The sequence below is a fragment of the Saccopteryx bilineata genome, chromosome 12, assembly GCF_036850765.1.
Source record: "Saccopteryx bilineata isolate mSacBil1 chromosome 12, mSacBil1_pri_phased_curated, whole genome shotgun sequence".
NCBI lineage: Eukaryota > Metazoa > Chordata > Mammalia > Chiroptera > Emballonuridae > Saccopteryx > Saccopteryx bilineata.
Genome location: NC_089501.1, coordinates 23,613,909 through 23,634,665, shown reverse-complemented (window position 1 = coordinate 23,634,665; position 20,757 = coordinate 23,613,909). Strand labels below are relative to the sequence as shown.

General features: G+C 38.0%; 1 protein-coding gene across 1 annotated transcript; it reads left to right on the top strand.

Moving 5' to 3' along the window:
• Window positions 1-5,107: 5,107 nt before the first annotated feature.
• On the top strand, window positions 5,108-19,842 carry LOC136316048 (protein LEG1 homolog). The gene is made up of 7 exons (XM_066247796.1): window positions 5,108-5,165; window positions 13,294-13,380; window positions 14,104-14,205; window positions 16,496-16,680; window positions 17,154-17,290; window positions 18,764-19,002; window positions 19,739-19,842. Exons 1-7 carry the CDS (start codon window positions 5,108-5,110, stop codon window positions 19,840-19,842), a joined length of 912 nt encoding a protein of 303 aa, XP_066103893.1.
• The last annotated feature ends 915 nt before the right edge of the window (window positions 19,843-20,757 follow it).

Sequence of the window (20,757 nt, the reverse complement as noted above, 5' to 3'; positions counted from 1 at the left end):
AAAATTAAAATAAGAAAGTTAGTTTCAATTAAGAATTCTTTCAAGTATGGGCTGGAATCCCTGTGGTATCCATGAGAATAAATTTGTAAATAAGTCTTCAGTCCCTGTGTCTTTAGAAGAATCCCATCTTTCAGTTGTACTCATGTAGAGACTCATTGTTTCTTTTAATGGAAGGAAAGCAAGTTTGAATGTCTTTGGTATTGTCATCATGTGCTGGAATAAATTAGCATGGCTTACATAGTAGTAGTCACTGAGATTGTTTAAGCCAGTGGTTCTCACACTTTTTGAAGTTGGGGCACATTTAAAATCCTATAAATAATTGTAGTGAAGGCACACTATATACAAATTTCTGAGAAATATGTTATAATAATTAAGTCAAATGTTAAAGAAAAAATATATAAAGTCCAAGCATGTTTTATGGTAATTAAACAAAATAAATACAAAATTATATTTATTCTGACATTAAAAAACATTTTTATGTTACATTTTTTGAGTTATGCTTTTTAGAATTTGTAAAAAAAGAGGGGTTAAAAAATAAAAGAAAAACGACAAAAAAGTTATCTTTTTATATATATAGGTACATTTTTAGTAAGATTTAGTAAATTCAGCAAGTCCCAATGCAAATGTGTTAAGTTTTTTCATTTTTGTGTTTCTGAGAAACATGAGCCTGATGTATTCTAGCAATTTCTTCAATGTTTGGACATATATTTGAAAGACAAACTCTCATTTCCTCATCAATACATTGAAGAATTCCCCTCTTTTTACTCTTGTGTTAAGGGTAGAAAATCCTAATTCACATAAATAGGATGTTAAAAATTGTAGTAAAATGTTCAGAGACCCTTATCAGAATTTTATGTTTGAAATTCTCCACTGAGCTACACCCCCGCCCTGATGCTATGCTGCACGTGACCTCCCTAGTGAATAGCTAACTGCCACATCTGCTTCTGTAGAATGCTTGCTCAGCCTAGGTTGCTACCCTATAAATAGGAGCCATTTTAGAAGCTCAGGGCTTCAGTGCCCCCTTGCGTGGGTTGCCTGCAGTCCCTGCACAGGTTTGCAATAAAACTTATAAAATTCACTTTGGGTTTGCTGTGGCCTGTCTCCTGGGATGTAACAAATCCACGGTGCCTTTCTCTGGAGCTCTGCAACCATGGCGTGGTGAAGAGAACCTGGGGATACACTATGCTGGGTAGCAGAGGTAAATTCATCTAAATTAGGAGTAAGTCCCAGCCTAAAATAGGCATGGGGCATTGAGGCAAGAGGAATAAAGGAAACACTAAATATTTTTTTTTCCATTTTTCTGAAGCTGGAAACAGGGAGAGACAGTCAGACAGACTCCCGCATGCGCCCGACCGGGATCCTCCCGGCACGCCCACCAGGGGCGATGCTCTGCCCACCAGGGGGCGATGCTCTGCCCATCCTGGGCGTTGCCATGTTGCGACCAGAGCCACTCTAGCGCCTGAGGCAGAGGTCACAGAGCCATCCCCAGCGCCCGGGCCATCCTTGCTCCAATGGAGCCTTGGCTGCGGGAGGGGAAGAGAGAGACAGAGAGGAAAGCGCGGCGGAGAGGTGGAGAAGCAAATGGGTGCTTCTCCTGTGTGCCCTGGCCGGGAATTGAACCCGGGTCCTCCGCACGCTAGGCCGACGCTCTACCGCTGAGCCAACCGGCCAGGGCCGGAAACACTAAATATTAAACAAAGTAGCAGAAAATAAGACTATCAACACCCACAACAGAGATCTTCAGGGATGAATAAAAAACTGAATATTCAGGCAAGACATAATAAGTGGCCCTTGTATCCATAAGAAAGGAGATCAGTTTACCTGCTACTTGAAAGAAATACCCTAGGCTCATCCACAGCGACGTGAGATGGGGCCGATGGCCCTGGGCACCTTTAGTCTTCAGTGGCAAGCCTCAGTAAGCTGGCAAGGTCAGGTCACAGGTAGCCAGAGCAGGGCTAGAAGAGACTGAACTCTCCCTTGGAGGAGTGAGGGAGCAGTTTACCTTTCAGTGTCCCTCTTTCCCATAGTAAAGGCATGTCCCTGGTGGGGGCCAAGAAGCCTGGTAGGCTTTAGCTCAATGACCTTCCTTTCCACTCTTGAAGTAGGACCCTGATGGAGTCCTATGAAGTATCTTGAGGGCGTTGGAGCCTTTATGGGCATATGCCAAGGGCTGGTATTTTGCCTGATCTCTTTTTGGCTCTGTCTGCCTTTTCTGTTCCTCTCTTGGTCATTATAGACCTTAAATGAAATGCTCAGAAGGTCTCGTTGCAGGGTTTGAGGGTCCCTATCGGTCTATATATAAACTTTTTCTATATACCTAGAGCTGATTGGAAAAAGACAAAACAGCATTATCAGCTGGATCAAATAAAAGAGGCTAGAAGTTTGCAGGAAGAGAAAAGAAGTTTTGGCATCTCTTGTAGGATTTCAGAGTCTCTCAGTTGCTGAATAAACCTGTACATTAGTATTTAAGAGAAAAATTTTTTTAAAAATCTAAAACACAAAGTTTTATTGAAAACAATAAAATAGAAACAGCAGATTCTCATTTTAAAGTAAAACTGACATTTCCCAGAACTTTCCTAGTACCACATTATTCTGATTACTATTAAAAAAAAAAGTCCCAATTCCAAAATAATTAGCAAACCTGTTGGTAAACATTCTTCTCATGGTTCTAGTTATTTTTCTAAATTTTACATTTGCACCTTTTCAAGAATGAGAGGTTTTTTTTGTAAATTTAACTAATTAATATTTGTGAGAATTGGACTTTCTTCATATTTATTTTTATTTATTTATTTTTTCTTCACACATTAACATAGAAAGCCAATGTTTGATTCATGCTGAAAATCTATACAAAATGAAAAGACCTGCTATACCAGGGAAACCTTAAGGCAAAAGCAAAAGCCTTATGCTACAAAAGAAAAACAGAGCAGAGGCATGGGGGCTGTGAAGTCAGCTCAGATGACTAAGTACCACAAGGATGAAGACAATTTTGTACAAACATAGGCAAGAAGTTTTAAAAGGTATATACAACATCCATTTTTCCTGCAGAAATAATTGTCATGTCAGACAGCTTAACTCCTGAAACAAGTTTAGATTTTAACAGAATCTTACCTCTCTCCTATATTTACCAATGGAATCAGAGCATTGCTTGGGGTGGCTCTTCTTTCCCCCTTGTCACCACACAGACTTTTATGTATTTGTTGAGTATACTTTATACTACTTTTACTTCAAAATTGTAAGAAATACTTGTCTTTATATTAACGTAACAAAACATAGTAAACACATTTTCAAGTAACATTTCCAAACTTATTAAAACATTTCTATTCTATTTATTAACAGGTAAATTAAAGTGTACAATAAGCCTAGAAAACTCTAGTGTGGCTTTTATTATTTTTCTATATTATTAATGAAAATCTCCACCTTTGTTAGGTAAATTTACTCTGTTTCAAGTTTTGCAACTTGCAGTAGCAGCCTGAAGTTTGAAGCAGTTTAGCCAAAATTAGCAAGTATTCAGGATTCACATTCTATTCTATTTAAATTTAAATGAGCATGCTATATTTACTCTAATTAAAATTAAAAATTTGTAGGGATGAAATCATCTTTAATTCTAGCTTGCACCCAGTGGGCAAGCAAAAACACACACTGGGCTCCAAAACCCACTCACATTCAGTGCTCACAAAGCTACTGATTTATCCAAGTTTCCTAGAATCAAAGGTTTCTAGCTCACCAGACTTGTTCACCTCTGTTGCCCATCTCCTTCCTTCTCTCTCCTCTAATATAATCTCAGGATCCAAGAGAGCAAGCTTCCGTTCTGCCCCCATTTTATAGTGTAGAAGTCAAAACCTTTAATCCAATATACAAAATAGGGAAGTCTCTAATACAAAGTCACTTATCTGCGGCATAATTGGATTGTACCACCCCACATCAAAAAGGGTGGGAAAGGCCTAATCCCAAAACCAAGCCCCAGGCTACAAGGATACTGCCTGCCCACAGCCCACAGAGACACACATATTAATATCACCTGGGCAATGGCTTCCAGGTGGGTAGCGCCATCTTAAACAAAGTGAGCATAATATTTTATCTGCCTAACAAACAGAAAAGAAATAAAATGAGTTTAGAGAAAGAGAATAACTGGAATAATCTGTATTTTTCCCAAACTGTTAAGTATTACTACTTACTAAAGAAAATCAGATAATAACACAACTTTAAAAAGCATCTCAGTCTTCCAACTATTCATAAATTCTAAGAACTGCAACAACCAGCAGCCGAAATTCGTTTCAACCTCCGCTGACCTGGGAAGCTACTGCTTTTGCTTCTGCCACCGCGCACTGGTGTTTCCCGGAATGCACCCCCGCGGGCCCCCCTCCAGGTACAGCTGTGGTCCTGTGGCCCCCAGGATGCTGACTGGGCCTCTCTTTTTTCCCCCAGCCAAACACCGTCCAACCTCACTGGGGCGGGGCCTCCAAACCTTGCCAGCGCTGCCACTCACAACTTCCCCGCTCATGTGCCAAAAGATACTTCCCGGCCCTGGCCGGTTGGCTCAGTGGTAGAGTGTCGGCCTGGTGTGCGAAAGTCCCCGGTTCGATTCCCGGCCAGGGCACACAGGAGAGGTGCCCATCTGCTTCTCCACCCTTCCCCTTCTCCTACCTCTCTGTCTCTCTCTTCCCCTCCTGCAGCCGAGGCTCCATTGGAGCAAAAGATGGCCTGGGCACTGGGGATGGCTCTTTGGCCTCTGCCCCAGGTGCTAGAGTGGCTCTGATAGCGACAGAGCAACGCCCCAGAGGGTCAGAACATCGCCCCCTGGTGGGCAGAGCATCGCCCCTGGTGGGCGTGCCGGGTGGATCCCGGTCAGGCACATGTGGGAGTCTGTCTGACTGTCTCCCCATTTCCAGCTTCAGAAAAATACAAAAAAAAAAAGAAAAGGCACTTCCCTCACGATGACACCGGCCCAAGGAGCACCCCACACAGCCAGCCCGGGGACGCCAAAGAGGCAGCCACCGAACTGTGCGGTGAGAGACGGCATGTGCCTCGGAGCTAGCCGGGTGCCCGTGGCAGGGAGGGTAGGAGGGGGAGCTGTGGAGCATCGCGACGATCGATCATAGGGCCCACAATGAGCGAACGCGGAGGAAACCAAGTAGGTGTGGGAAGCACCTCGGGGCAACAGGCGGGTACACCGAGAAAACACACGGGGAATCCCCAAAACCATCCCCCAAACCACCACACATGGGCAGCCCCCTCGGTGCACACATGCCCACGCCTTCCCTTCTCTCCCCCCACACTGTACTTAAAAGCTTCACTCTCTAAAAGCTTTGATGAATGCAGTGACAAAAACAGATAGACAAACAGCAAAAAAAACAGAGAAACAGAAAAAACAGATAAACAAACAGGCGCCACCTTCCCTAGAGCTCGAAATATCTAAATTCAAACGGGGTTCCCTAAAAGTGGGCTGCCCTCCCAAATCTCCCAACCTCGCGTCTGAGGGGAGACTGGCCCCTTCCTGGCCCATCTGCCAAGGCTCGCGTAGCAAACAGTTGTGACCTTGTTCTACTTACCCGGGGTTGGACAAGAAAGCTCCGGTGTGCAGACAGACGGAGGTCCCTCGATCCCAGACAAGCCCCCAAAATGTTAAGCCTAATCCGGAGGGACCCGAAACATTGAAGACATGAACAAAGTCCATCGATTACACACCAAAGCTTTATTGTCTAGCTTGGCCAAGCAGCGGCTCCTCCAACAGTGGTCTGAGGGAGAGCGCGCTGGCCCTTTGTTCTACTTAGTTTTTATAGTTTTGTAAGTGGGAAGTACAGAAGCAAAAATTGTAATTAGGAGCTCCTTACCACTATTGGTTATAGTTATATGTCCTTTAACATGATAGGACCACGTTCAATTTGCAAGCCATACATTATTTTGGAGAAAACAAAATTTACAAGTCAACACAATGGTAGGAAGATGTCTCTTAACATATTAAAAGGCATTTCTATATTATCTAGTGTTCATCTGCTATCTCTGTCCAGAGTCACACGTGTTAATGACACGTATTTACATAGGAGAGGTATTTTCTGTGAGGACAAATGCCCGCAAATGGCTCATAGCTATAAGAAAAGGTTTATTTTGGCTTTTCTCTTCCTGCACCTGGCTAGCCATTCACCCCTTTCCCCACAGGTGTGGTGGAATGTCTGGGGGATCTATGTTTTCCTCCCCTTTGCATTTACAACACAATGTCAAGGGCTATCCTGGTTATTCCAATCACACAGTACAGAGACTATTCTCACAATTTCTCTGCAAACCTTAACCTAAATTAATAAAATGTTCTCCAAGCCTCTTAAAATATTAATATTAATTCTGTAGTTTTTGGTACCTTACAATACCTGAGGGTGAAGTGGCTCAGTGGCTCCTCAGGGGCAGTTTCTTCAAAGCTGCCAAGATGGCAGGGAAGAGGGGGGAGGCCTGAGGCCTCCTGCACATGGACTGATTCTTGGACTGCAACCAGAGGTGATACCAGCTCCCTTGTTTGATGGACATGTGACTTTTGTATAATATGAAAGACCCTGATGGCAGGGGGCAGTTCTGGTGGAGGACTCCTGCACCGGAAAACTTTATCCAGTTGGAGAGAAGGTCCAAGGACCTTTTGTGCTTTGGGCAAAGTGCTCAGAGAGACATTGTGAAGGGCACCTTTGTACTTGTTGAAAATGTATGACTTGTACTGTTACTGTAATTTGTTTGTATATTGTACTTCATTCCTTTTTTGTGTGTGTATTTTTCTGAAGTGAGAAGTGGGGAGGTAGACAAACAGACTCCCGCATGCACCCAAACAGGATCCACCTGGCATGCCCACTAGGGGGCGATGCTCCACCCATCTGGGGCATTGCTCTGTTGCAATTTGAGTCATTCTAGCTCCTGAAGTGGAGGCCATGGAGCCATCCTCAATGCTTGGGACTACTTTGCTCCAATGGAGCCTTGGCTGTGGGAGGGGAAAAGAGAGATAGAGAGAATGTAGAGGGTGAAGGATGGAGAAACAGATGGGCGCTTCTCCTGTGTGCCTTGGCTGGGAATAGAACCCAGGACTTCCACATGCTGGGCCGATGCTCTACTGCTGAGCTAGCTGGCCATGGCCGTGTACCTCATTCCTTGCACAAGGCTGAAATGTTGGTCAAATAAGTTTGTAAAAAAGGATTTTTATGTTTGCATTGGGCGCTGGGCAATGCCAGGTATATGTGGATCTGTGAATTTGCAAATTAACTTCCTGCTTGGGAAGGGCCATTGTTTTGTTAATGTTTGCTGGAGCAGAGGTTTTAGTGCCAGACAGATTTGAAAAGAGCAGAGGTTTAGTGCCAGTTTGTGCAGAGGCAGAGAGAAGCCATGTTGACAAAGAAAGAGAGAGAAGCCAGTTTTGCAGGAGAGAGAAGCCATGGTTGCAGAGTGAGAGCAGAGGGAATGCAGAGTTCTGAAGAAGTCATGAACCAAAATCTAAAACTGTCGGTCAAACAAGTTTGTAAATATGATATATTATGATATATATGTTTGCTCGCTTATAGTTTGCATTGCGTGTGAGAGACAGGCTGTAAGCAGCGAAGTCATTATGGCCTAATGCTTAGGGTTTTTTTTTTCGTTTTTTTTTTTTTGTATTTTTCTGAAGCTGGAAACGAGGAGACACAGTCAGACAGACTCCCGCATGCGCCCAACCGGGATCCACCAGGCATGCCCACCTAGGGCATACTCTGCCCACCAGGGGGCGACGCTCTGCCCCTCCGGGGCGTCGCTCTGCCGAGACCAGAGCCACTCCAGTGCCTGGGGCAGAGGCCAAGGAGCCATCCCCAGTGCCCGGGCCATCTTCGCTCCAATGGAGCCTTGGCTGCGGGAGAGGAAGAGAGAGACAGAGAGGAAGGAGGGGGGGTAGAGAAGCAAATGGGTGCCTCTCCTATGTGCCCTGGCTGGAAATCGAACCCAGATCCCCCGCACGCCAGACCGACGCTCTACCACTGAGCCAACCGGCCAGGGCCATAACGCTTATGTTTTAAGACTAAGCCTTTCCTGCCCTTTAATACTAAGATCTTTTCAAAACTAAGCTTTTCCTCACACCCTTGACTGTTGTATGATGTGAGTTGGTGCACTCTTATGTGGAATCTCATTTATGCCTCAGATAAGTGACTTTGTATCAGAGACTTCCTTATTTGTATATTGGCTTAAAAGCTTTAATTTTCTACATTATAAAACAAAAAAGACCCGGGTCTTTCTTTTTCAGTTCCTTAAATTAGGATTGGAGAGGGGAAGCAGCCAAGATGGTGGAGTGCTGAGGGAAAGCCAGTTTGTGCAGTTTGTGCAGAGAGAAGGAGATGGGGAACACAGGTGAATAAGGCTGGTGAGGTATATACCTTTGAGTCTATGAATACTTGGATGAGTCAGTGGGTTTGGGAGCTCTGAATGGAAAGGGAAGTGTTTTCTCACTGTGTGTATTTCTCGCCTGCCAGGTGAGAACTAGGATAAAAGGTAATGGCCCACCAGTTCTTAGCTCTTTATTTTATTACTGTCTGTCCGAATCAAATGCGAACCTGCACAGACCAGGTGGCTGTGATGGTGGCTGTGGTTACTGGTTTTATATAAAACAAAGACAATGTTCAAACCAACAAGTATTTACAAACCAAATCCTCCAGAAGGAGAGACTGAGTGAGACACTGTCTTAGAATCCTATCTCCCACCACTGGTACTGCACATAACCTTTAGAAGGTCCAGAGGGCACAAAGCCCAAATGGCAGAGTGAGGATTCACAGTGTGCATAGAATAGCAAGAATTTCAGACAGGCAGACAGCTAGACAAACAAGAGCTTTCAACCTAAGACTGACTTCCCTTATTTCACAGACCTGAGTATAATTTCAAATACAAACAAGACATATACAGTATCAGAACATGAGCATGACACGTAAATAAAACTTTATCAGGCCTAATTATTAGAGTTGTTAAACGGCCTCCAGCATGGACGAGAACAAACACAGAACACAGCCATTAGCATGGCAGCACTTTACAGAATATATAAACGAAGTAACAATTTTAGGATCCAAAATTCAATTCCATTTAAATTTAAATGAACACTCCTCAAATATTTCAATTTCACAGCAAGTATGTTTAGAGTATCTAAATACATGAATGAGAATATTCTATAGAGTTTATACAGTCAGAATGGTATACTTTACAGAGTATCTACAACTAGACCAAACCACACCAAGCCCAGAGTACGCTGAGTAGTGACGAACAACCGATTCTTCCTGTGGAGGTACTGTTCTGATGGACAGACAAAAAACAACTCCTTTTGTGGAGGTACTGAACAGAGAGACAAACATGAGCTCTTCAAATTCAGTCCAGTCCAAATGGCTCTTGTCATCTCTAAGCTGCACCTTACCATCTTCAATTCAACAGGGCACTGCATATTCCACAGTCCAACAATGGGCCGATGTGAATGACGGGAGCAGAGGGCTTTTGGTGTGTCCTCCGGTGGGTTTGTCCTTTGGAGCTCATTAGTTTTCCTCCAAATGAGCACTTGACAAACATTCAAATAAGTGCTCTTCAGCAGAGCTTGTCAGCTAGCCTTCAAAGATCCTTTCCTTCTCCCAGCCGGGCATAGCAGGTGACCAGCACCAAGAAAGACAAAAAGAAAGTCACAGAGGAAAATCAGTCAGTAGCTGTTAAGGAACCCCAAGGTCTCTTACAAGGTTAGCTTGCCACTGGAATGTTGGGGAACCCCCTCTGAAGTTCAGGGACTTACCAGGGGTGCTCCTCTTGCTCCTGGCTGGCTCACCAAAACTGAAACTGGAAAAATGAGCCACAGGTTCAGCTGTCTTGCACCAATTACACAACATACGTGCCGATGACAAGGAAGAAGGTTCTTTCAAGTGCTTACCACCTGAGAAGAAGAGGGGCCTCCAGTCCTCAGAAAGTCACCTTACCTTTTGGTGCAGAAAGGGGTTTTTATAAGGAAGGATAAGGAGGAAAAATAAACAAAAATAGAACAAAGGAATCAGATAACAGATGGAGGGTCAGCACATCTTCCAGAACTGGCATACCTGAAGGCTGCGGTACATTACATTGATTACTACAGATACTGAAGCGAACAAGTAACTTATAAATTAGAGATTTTTGTTTTGTGTAACAAGTTGTCACAGATTCCCACACTCACTTTGTCCTCATATCCTTGAATGACAATCAGAACTGCCAACTTCCCTGTGTTGGAAGTGAGACAAAGGGGTGTGGGCCAAGGTTTAGCTTTCACTCATGCTGATTTGTCTTGCTCAAATGTTAACCCTTAATGTGTGTTAGCTAGAGAGGAAGAAGCCTTTTCACTGTACAGAGACCTTGGCCAGAAGCAAAAGTACAAGATTGATTTTATACTATCAATTTGTTACAGAATACATAGCTCTATTACTAAACTGGTCATATTGAATCATAGTGATAAGAGAATAAACTATATTTAACATTTCACAAATTTTTTATAAGCTTACTTTGTTGGCTTTGTCTTATTTAGCTCTGTTTTAAGACTTGTCAGATTAAAATCAGTAAATCCGTAATACAGCGTATTTCTTTCTGGTTACCTTGGCTGAGAAAGACCTCAGATCTTTGTTCATATGTAGACTAGGGAAATAACAGTTGTCATTGCCTGTGTTATATCATTCTTTTTTGTGTGCTGATATTGCTCATGAGCAGCAGTTTCTATAGTATGATCATTCCAGCAAATTTTATATTAGGCATATTTTTGCAAGTATACTTTGCAAAATATACTTTTAAAGTATATTTTTATTGCAAGTATACTTTTAAAAATTTATTGTCATTGGTCAGGACAAATTTTAAAAGCATCGCAGCATGGTTCACAGTGGCCAAGACATAGAAACAACTAAAGTGTCCTTCAATAGAGAACTGAATAAAGAAGATGAGGCATTTATATTCAATAGAATACTACTCAGCCATAAGAAATCATGATATATTGCCATTTACTTTAGAAGATTTGGCAGCCTCTTGGAAATTGAAGCTGCAAAATACAATTTGACTATATCAAAAAACTATTTTTGGAAGGTATTTACTTGAAGTCATTCACAATAGCGATTAATCATTCGAGTAACCAAAGGTGTATTAGCAGATGCCCGTTTATTATCAATACATATCAGTAGCTATGCAGATTCTGATTGGACAGAGTATCATCTACTCAGATTTAGCATTCTGATTGGCAGAAAAATATCATCTGATTCGAATGGGCTCTATAACTTGTCATAGCTTGAGAGGCTTAAACACAGTGGGCAGTGAAAAGATGGGGTCTTCTTTGATGATCCTCACTGTTCTACTCCTCAGCTTCTTTTCTGTGGGACTGGCCCAAAATCCAGGGTCAGCCACAGATGAAGATCACAGCTATCCCCCTTTCTGGGACCAGATTAATGGAGACATAGCAGAATTTCCAGTACAGAATAACAAAATAATCATTGATCCCTGGAAATATATGGATCGATTGCTAATGTATAAGATCATTATAACAAAATCAAACAAGTATTTTGCTTGGTTTGGACAAAATAATTCAAGTAATGTATTCTGGGCACTTGCCTTATTCTATGGAACATTATATAAAACAGGTATGTACTTTTAATTATTTCCAAAGAAGGTTGCTTTATTTTTCTTTCTTCATTACTGAGAGTGTCATTATAACTAATATGTTTAAATGAATGCTTGTGGAGAGTATAGTCAATATATTCATTTATCTTCCAATAGTGAGAACTTCTTATAGACTAATCAACTAATTTTGATTAGTAAAATTATTGGGCATAATTTTCTTTACATTTTATAGACTTTTGGTAAAAATTACTCTTTTTAAAATAAATTTGTGTGAAGTGGAAAAGCATACTGCTTGGAGAAGAAATGTCTCACTCTAGAGTCAAAATCTTCAGTTTTTGAGATAGTATCATCATCTGAAAGCCTGACAGTCTTGTCAGAGAACTGTGGTACTGTTGGAGGAAAGCCAAAGCACCGAGTGACTTTCTGTTCCCATCCTGAGGAAGTGAAGGCCAAGGCCAAGCACTCATGACTGAAAGCAGTCACATCCATGGAAGACCCAAGAACATGGGTGTTTAGCCCAACCAGAGCTTTTAGCAGCTCAGGAATCAGACAGCAGAATGTGTGGTGTTATGTCTCAGAAAGGGCAGAGAAATCTAATCAGTTTTGCAAAGCTAAGCAATAAAATTCTACACTGTATGCTGCTTGTTAGTTTCTTATGCAAGATGACATATTTCTGCTTAATAATTTGGATAACTGACCTTTCCAAGGCACCTCAATCCTGGGGAGATTGGGACCCTCCACTTGCAGTATTGTTGTTGCTGCCTCATTCCTTTGCAGCTCCTCTTCATGAAACCCTGAACATTCACAACATGGTACTATTGATATAAATACCTTTATTTCATGAAGGGAGATTGTTGTAAGAAATATGACAAAATCCATCTTCAACTAAAAAACCCAAGGTGAAGTTTCATACAAACTAAAGTAACAAACATAGTTTCCCATAAAAGCCTAATATTTGTTTCATAAATTGTTAATGGAAAAAGGTAGTATCTATATATGGCTGTCAACACACAATCTCCATTCTAGTCATTGTTAGATTGGAGTAGAATAAAGGATTAAAAACAGGGAAGAATGGGTCTAGTAACTAGAGCCATTCTCTTCTTTTGCTCAAACAATAAGATGGGGACATAGAGTACAGATCTGACACTTCAGTCTAGAACTGTGGGTTTCTAGAAAGCACTTTTCTTCTTCCTGTTTGGATGAGTTTCTCTACTTGGATTTATTGTTTCTAGTCCTTAAATCATTTTTTTTCTTATTGCCAAGGTGTCTTAACTGAACCAACTTCCCATTTTTGTGAAATTCTTTCCTAAATAGTCTTTGAAAGTGTCTAGACAGACCCTCAAGATTTCAGGCTATGTATCAAATGAAACAAAGATTAGAAAGTGATGCTTTGGATTAGAAAAAGATTTGCTTTACACTTCAATTTTTGCAAGCAGCTCTTGTTATTTTGGAACAAACAAGTGCCCAGAAGAATTGAGATACTCTGCTGGTCTAGCTTAGACAAGAAGTGGTTCGCACAGTCTGTTGTCTCAGCTCTCAAAGTGAATACAATTATATGAACGAGCCTTATTAGTTGCAGGAATAACCCTCTTTCTATTTTTTTTTTTTTGTAGAGAAGTATATGTGTCTTGCCCCTTGTTTTTCATGACTTTTTATTAGTACTTTAAACTTTCTCCTCAGAGATTTATTGTACATCTCCTGTTTACTCTGCAGATAGATTTTCAGAGCCTCCCAATAGTACAGTCTGTGCTTATGATGCTCTAGCCCCTGGATGTATATCTCTTAACAGTGGCTGGGGAGGTAAGTGTTATATTTGCCCTTTGCTTCTTTACTGAGCTGTGGCCATGAGGCCCATTCACTCTGCTTTTATAATGTATAAGTTGGGGTAAATCCTGGGGGTTTTTGGTAAAGATACACAACTTTCTGTGGGAGTGGCTAATCAATTTATTTAAAAAATAAAAGGGTAACTCTTACTAAGACAATTTCCAAATTATGTACGAAAATATTAATTTTAGATAAATACTAAGGAAGATGATCCTTAAATGTACTCAGTGTTCCAGACAATCTATTGTCTATTCCACATGCCCCCACCCCCTTCAACTAGTTACTATTTATTCTACACTTACTATATTCTAGCACCTTAATTAATCCTTTTAGAGACATTTTTAATTCATATTTACCATGATATTAATATGCTCACTACACAGATAATCAAACAGAAACTGAGAGATGATGTGCTTTTTTTAAAAAAATTAGTAATAAATTCTTAACACTACCTTTCTCTCTTGAAAATCCACTTTCTTAATGTTGTTCCAGTTTGATTTCCTAGTGCCTGCTCTGAAAAAATTTGATAATAAATTTTATTTCCCATTGGAAGATTATTTTAGGCCTTAAAAATTAATTTTACTATAGGCTACATCTAATATATCTGCTGTCACTCAATGGTTTGTAAAGAAATATAAATTAACTAGGGATAAAATTTTGAAAAAATAAATCTTGCAAATGTGCATTTTAAAAATGAAGTCATTGCAGACAACAAAAACCTGAAGGACTTCATCATCATCCAATCAGTATTACGAGAAATGCTAAAAGGAATTCTTCAAAAAGAAGAAAAAAATCAAACAGGTAAATAAGAAAATATTACAAAGAAAAAAATTCACACTGACAATAGAAGCACATAATAAAAACAGTGAATCAACCAATACTAAAGCTAGAAGAATGGTTAAAAGCAAAAGTAAAAAGATAACATGTAATTAAAACAGTAAATTAAAGGATACACAAAAACTCACACAAAAAATTTAAAAACAATGAAAAAAATATAAAAGTGAAAGGAGATGAGTAAAAATGCTAATGATTTTAGAATGTGTGTGAACTTAAGCAACTATCAACATAAAACAAACTACTATCAATATACCTTGGCATATATGAAGCATATGGCACTTAAACTCAAAAATATATGAGATCCAAAAAATAAAAAATAAAGAAAAAGGAATCCAAAGACAACAGTACAGTAAGTCATCAACAAAAAGAGAAGAGAGCAATAGAATAAGAAAGGAACAGAGAAACACAAAAACAATCAGATAACAATCAATAAAGTAGCAATAACTGAATACCTAGTAATAATTACTTTAAATGTAAATGGATTAAGTGCTCCATTCAAAACACAAATGGATAGTGACGTGGTACATAAACAAAACGGAATATTAGTCATAAAAAAGATAAAATCTTAACATTTGTGACAACATGGGTGAAACAAGAGAGTATTATGCTAAGTGAAATAAATCAGACAACAATATGCAAATATCATATGATTTTTAAAAATTATTATTTGATTTTAGAGACAGTAAGAGAGACATACACATATAGAAATATTGATCTTTTTTGTACATACCTTGACCAGATTTTGAACCAACAACCTTTGCTTATCAGGATGATGTTCTAACCAACGGAACTATCTGGCCAGTGCATAGAATTTAATTATATGTGAAATTTAAAATAATAATAATATAAACAAACAAAACAATACAAACTCATAAATACAGAGAATAAACTGAAGGTTGCCAGATGGGAAGAGGCACAGGAGTTTGGAAGAAAAATGTGAAAAAATTAAGAAGTACAGATTGGCAGTTAAAAAATAGTCATGGGGAATGTAGAGTATAAGAAATATACTCAGTAATATTGTAATAAAAATATATGGTGTGAGGTGGGTGCAAGACCTATCACATGGATCACTTTATAAGTTATATAAAAATCTAACCACTATATTGTATACCAAAAACTAATGTAATGTTAAAGGTTAAGTATAATTGAAAAAAAAATTAAATTTTAATAAATTAATTAAAAAATACAGTTGAACCATAAAGGTCATACTTGGTAAGGAACAAAATTCTTACAGCTCAGTATAAACAGCCCAAAGCAAAATTTATTTTAACAATCATCCATTATTACTGAAAATTTAGGTTTAAAAAGGAAACAGTAAAATGAGATCACTTAGTTTTGTTTCAAAAATGAGAAAACAACTTGTCATCTACAGGACCCAAGAACATTTCTTGAAATTCCTGTCTATTATTTGAATTTTCTTTCATATGTTATATACCACTAGTTACCTTGGCTGCTCCTTGACAGCTAGATTAGCAATCAAAATATCAAAGTTTCCTTCCTTGGGTGACAAGAAGGAACACAGGAAAAGTATTTAACAGAAAGCATGGATTCATGCCTGTGACTACTGAAACCAGGCTGAGAAGTAGGCTTGGGAGTAACCACAACTGGAGGTTGCCAGAATCCTGGTAGACAAGATGAACACAGGAATCAAAAACTCAATAAATAGTCTAAAATACAATACACACAAGTACTATAGAGAATGCTTGGTAAAAATGAGTTGGCATCAAGAACCAAAAAAAAGAAAACAAATTGAAAACCTAGGAAATGTTTGTTTTGGATGTTGATTGGAAGAGAACAGAAACATGAATCCCTATAAGAGCTGAGAGGTTGGAACAAGATAGTTCATTCAAAACCACTCCCTCAATTTAAGCAAAGAATTTTCATAAGGAACATATTTGAGCATCATCTACATATGTATCCAATCTGAAGTAAATATTTTCCTCAGGCAAGCCTTACTATATATTTCCTTTTTGAAGAGAAACTATGTAATACAGAACATGACTAATTTGGGACTGCGTTGACTTAGATATAAGCACCTGTACACAGAGCATGACCCTGGTGTCTAAAACTTTATGACTGTGATTAACACTAAGCTCTCCAAGACCTGTGCATTTCTTAGAACCAACAAGTTTAACATAATAGTTTGGGGCATAAACCAGTTAAATTGTGTAGACTAAGCCATAGTTATTTTACATAATCCTGTTTTGAGTAAATAATTGGTAATTCCTGATACTTTTCTTCTGCTACATTACAGGTATTAACTTCTATGTGATTGTTCTACTTTTCCTTACTGCAATTGAATCTGAGTTTTTGTGGGATTTACCATATGAAGTAGAGTTAGTACCTCAAGAAGAATACAGACATGATTTCTGTTATTCGATTGCGGAATGCCGTGTAGCTTTCCCACAAGCTATGGATGCAGCCAAAAGACTTTATGAGGTAAAGGAATGCGACGATATTTGTATGAGTGAGATGAATGGATACATTGAGATCTCCCATTGAATCTAGAATTTAAAAATAGACTAAATTTATATTTACATGCACATAAAACTGTAAGTATAGTTCTGTCTTTTCCCCTCTGAGATTTTTCCTCTAGTGTGATAAAATAATATTAAATGAATGATTCATAAATAGTATAGTTTCATTTATAAAAAAGTGTTTTCAATATAATTGATATCATAACTACCAAAATATGTTTGTCTGTACAAATAAATTAGCATAAATTTGTGTGAAACAAATAAGTTCAACATCTTTAAGTGTTAAATTTTATCTTGAAAATAAATCTATTTTTATATAACCAGCTAGATTAATATTTTATAGTTTTTAAGTTTAGGAATTCATAATCTTGGTAATTAAATTTATTTTAATTTTGAAATTGTCTATTTATTTGGATCATATTATTTTTTCGGTAGTATTTTCAGTCCAGAGAGATTGTTGCTGTTAAAAGAGATATTCCTAAGTACAACATAGATGAGGACACAGCAATCCTTTACATGTGGGAGGCCCATCAAGCATCCATTGATATTGGAACATCGAAGTTCGATGACATGTAAGATAATTTTTCTTGTGATTGGTATTATCTTACTCCAGGAAGAATTTATTTTTTGTTCCTGGCAACCAGGTTAGAACTACATCACCTTACTACAAATAAGGATTAAAATTTTTCATAGATGGACAAAGTCTTTGTGAAGGCTAGTTCATTTCTTGCTCACTTTTAAAAGCACTCTGTGGTCTTTAATAGTTCTAAATAAAATTCAGGGATATGCATGATAGCCTTTTCTATTTAGTTAGTTATTAACTACAATATCTTTTGTCTTAGTGCCACAATTTTACCAAAAAATATTCTTATCCTTTCATCTTATTAAAGCTACAGTTTTCAAAACTCTCTACTTCCCTAAGTAGAATAATGTCCACATATATCATACTTAGCAAATAACTTCCCTTCTGTGTTAGAACTTGTGCTGCTATAACAAAATTCCATAATGAGATGGCTTAAACAACAGAAATTTATCTTCTCACATATCTGGAGATTGGAAGTTTGAGATTAGGGTTCTAGCATGGTCACACTTTCTGGTCAGGGCTCCCTTTCTGGCTTGCAAATGGTGCCTTTTGGCTGTTTTTTCACATAGAGAAAAGAGAGAGAGAGAAAAAGAGAGAGAAAGAGAGCGCTATGATTTTTTTACTTTTTTAAATATAAATTTCAACATAAGCATTTTTAGTTGATAATACCTTTATCAAATGAAAATTATATAGATTTTAATCTCACAACTTTTCAAAATTAGTCTACTTTCTGATGTCATTGAATATTTTTAAATATTTTATTCAGTGTTTATTCTTGTTCTAAGCAAGAAAGAATTGACCTTTTCACTGTATTTAAGTTTTTTAATTAGATGAAATAAAAATAAACTTTCATCTTTTGTTTGTTCAAGATCTATCCTTGAATAGGATAGATCTTAACCTATCCTATTCAAGGCAGTGATTTGATTACCATGACAAAGTCCTAATTTATTTCTTACTCTTTATGAATTAAGCAAAAATTTAAGCATATATACACAATGAACATCAGAATCAAGCATACATTTTCTTGCACAATTCTTAGAAGTTGCTACTATTATATTGGCTCATTTTACCCATTCCCTGGGTCTCCCTTGTGGAAAACAAATGATACTAAAAAAAATGAGTAGGTTGGGAATTAGATAAGGGAGGAAATAAAATGGGAAAACACAAAGACTAAATGACATGGAAGTAAGAGAGATATTGCTTAGTGTGCTAACATTTTTTAAATTATAATATAAACTTTAGCCTGTCGCTGTTTAAGAGATTCTCCAGCCAGGCACAATGTAGAAGATACTATGAGACTTAACTATGTTATACTGAAATCCAACAGTTTGGTAAGTAAGTTATTCAGTAAATTACATAATATCTCTGAGAAATCAGGAAGAAACACACATTTGAACTTTTATTTACATGTTATATAAAATATTTTGGATCTCGTGATGGTAATACTGTGCCTCTCTTTTAGATCATTCTATTCTTCTAAAACTGAAAGAGACTTCACCTTGGACTTTCTACTTTCCATCGAATTTGCTGAAGCAGCATTATACCGCCCATACTTTGAAAGTTCAGCAAAATTCTTAGTTGGTTTCCCATATAGACCACTCATAGATCAGGATCGTGACATTCTCACAACTGACTTCAACATACGTGAAAAAGCACTTTTGATTTTAGTAAAACTCATTTCAGAAATAAATACGATCACAGGTATGATTCTGAGCTATAATATTTTATCTGTGAAGAATAAATGAACCAAAATCATAATAGCTCATTTAAACTTTGAGCTGTTTAACTTCATTCAGTCCTTGTGGGGTTTTTTTTTTTGTTTGTTTCTTTTTTTTTTTACCATTCAATATTCTCTGCCTTGAAAATAGAAAAGTATCAAAAATATTATAGATTTCAATTTCAGCATTTTAGAATTAGAACTGTGTAGACTCTGTTGTTCTATTTTATCTGTTTACAGACCAGTTCTAAAGTTCAGTAAGGCTGAGTTGCCAAATATCACTCAGATTTTGTGTCACTTAAACAACTATCTCTCTTTCCTACTAGGAAAACATTTATTCTAATAAAAAAAACATTATAAGCTGAGTTAGGAAGGGTATTGCTATGAGTCTTAAAACTTTTAATTGCAATAAAATAATATTTAGTAATTATCTTTTATTTATTCCATAAAATATAGTGTTTAATGCATTGTTTGAGAATTCTTAACTAGGCTACATCTCAAATAAGATAAATAGAGCTCTATTTATGCTGTTAAAATATCCAATACAATGCATTTTCTTATATTCTCTGACAAATATAAATGTGAGGCAGAAATACTAATATATTCCAAATAACCCAAATTAAAAATTTTAATGTAATTTGTTTTGTATTATATTAGATTTCTAAATTGTATTCATACTTTTTATTAACTGAAAACATACATTTCTTTCTATTTTTGCAGGAGGTAAATTTTTTACAATTTGGAATAAAGCCATGAATTTAGAACTTGTACGGGTCATTGGACGAAACCTCCTTAAACTGCTACTCTTAATACCAAGTCCTTAATAGCTATTTTTATGCTATCCTTATCCTATTATGTTGACCAAATTAATTACATATTAAAGGCAATTAAATGTTATAATTAAGATTTTATGAAAACTTATCTGGTTTCAACTACTTCTGTGGCACCTTTGTATTTTGTGTGTGTGTGTATGTGTCTGTGTGTATGTGTGTGTGATAGAGACAGAGAGAGGAATAGATAGGGACAGACAGACAGGAAGGGAGAGATGAGAAGCATCAACTCTTTGTTGTAGCACCTTAGTCGTTCATTGATTGCTTTCTCATATGTGCCTTGACTGGGAGAGAGGGTTACAGCAGACCAATTGACCCCTTGCCCAAGCCAGCGACCTTGGGCTCAAGCTGGTGAGCATTGCCCAAACCAGATGAGCCTGTGGTCAAGCTGGCAACTTTGGGGTTTTGAACCTGGGTCCTCTGTGTCCTAGTTTGATGCTCTATCCACTGCACCACCACCTGGTTTGGCTGCACCTTTGTATTTTTGAAGTTAGTAACCAATGATCTAACCCTATGTCTCTCCCAGAACTTAATTACATCTCTGGTGGAAACCTAATTATCTTCTGGATTGCCTGAGTTATGCAAACATCTATGTTGAAGGCAGGTTATACTGTGTAAAGTTTTGATATTTTTTCAGTGTTCAATCATAGACCGCCAGATAAACTAAATTTTTCTTTTGCAAAATACATCTTTGGGCACCTAGAAAAGAGATATTAAGTATTTTAAGTATCTATGACTGAGTTCAAAGTACCTTGCAGTATCAACAAAATTGCCAGTCCAAATAGCAAAACAAGACATTTCCTTTTTTCTGAGCACTTGGAGAAATTATTTTCAGCATCTAGTAGAAAACTTCTGAGCTACTCCAGTGTAAATCATTAAAACTTATAATTTTATTTTTCAATATAGTTT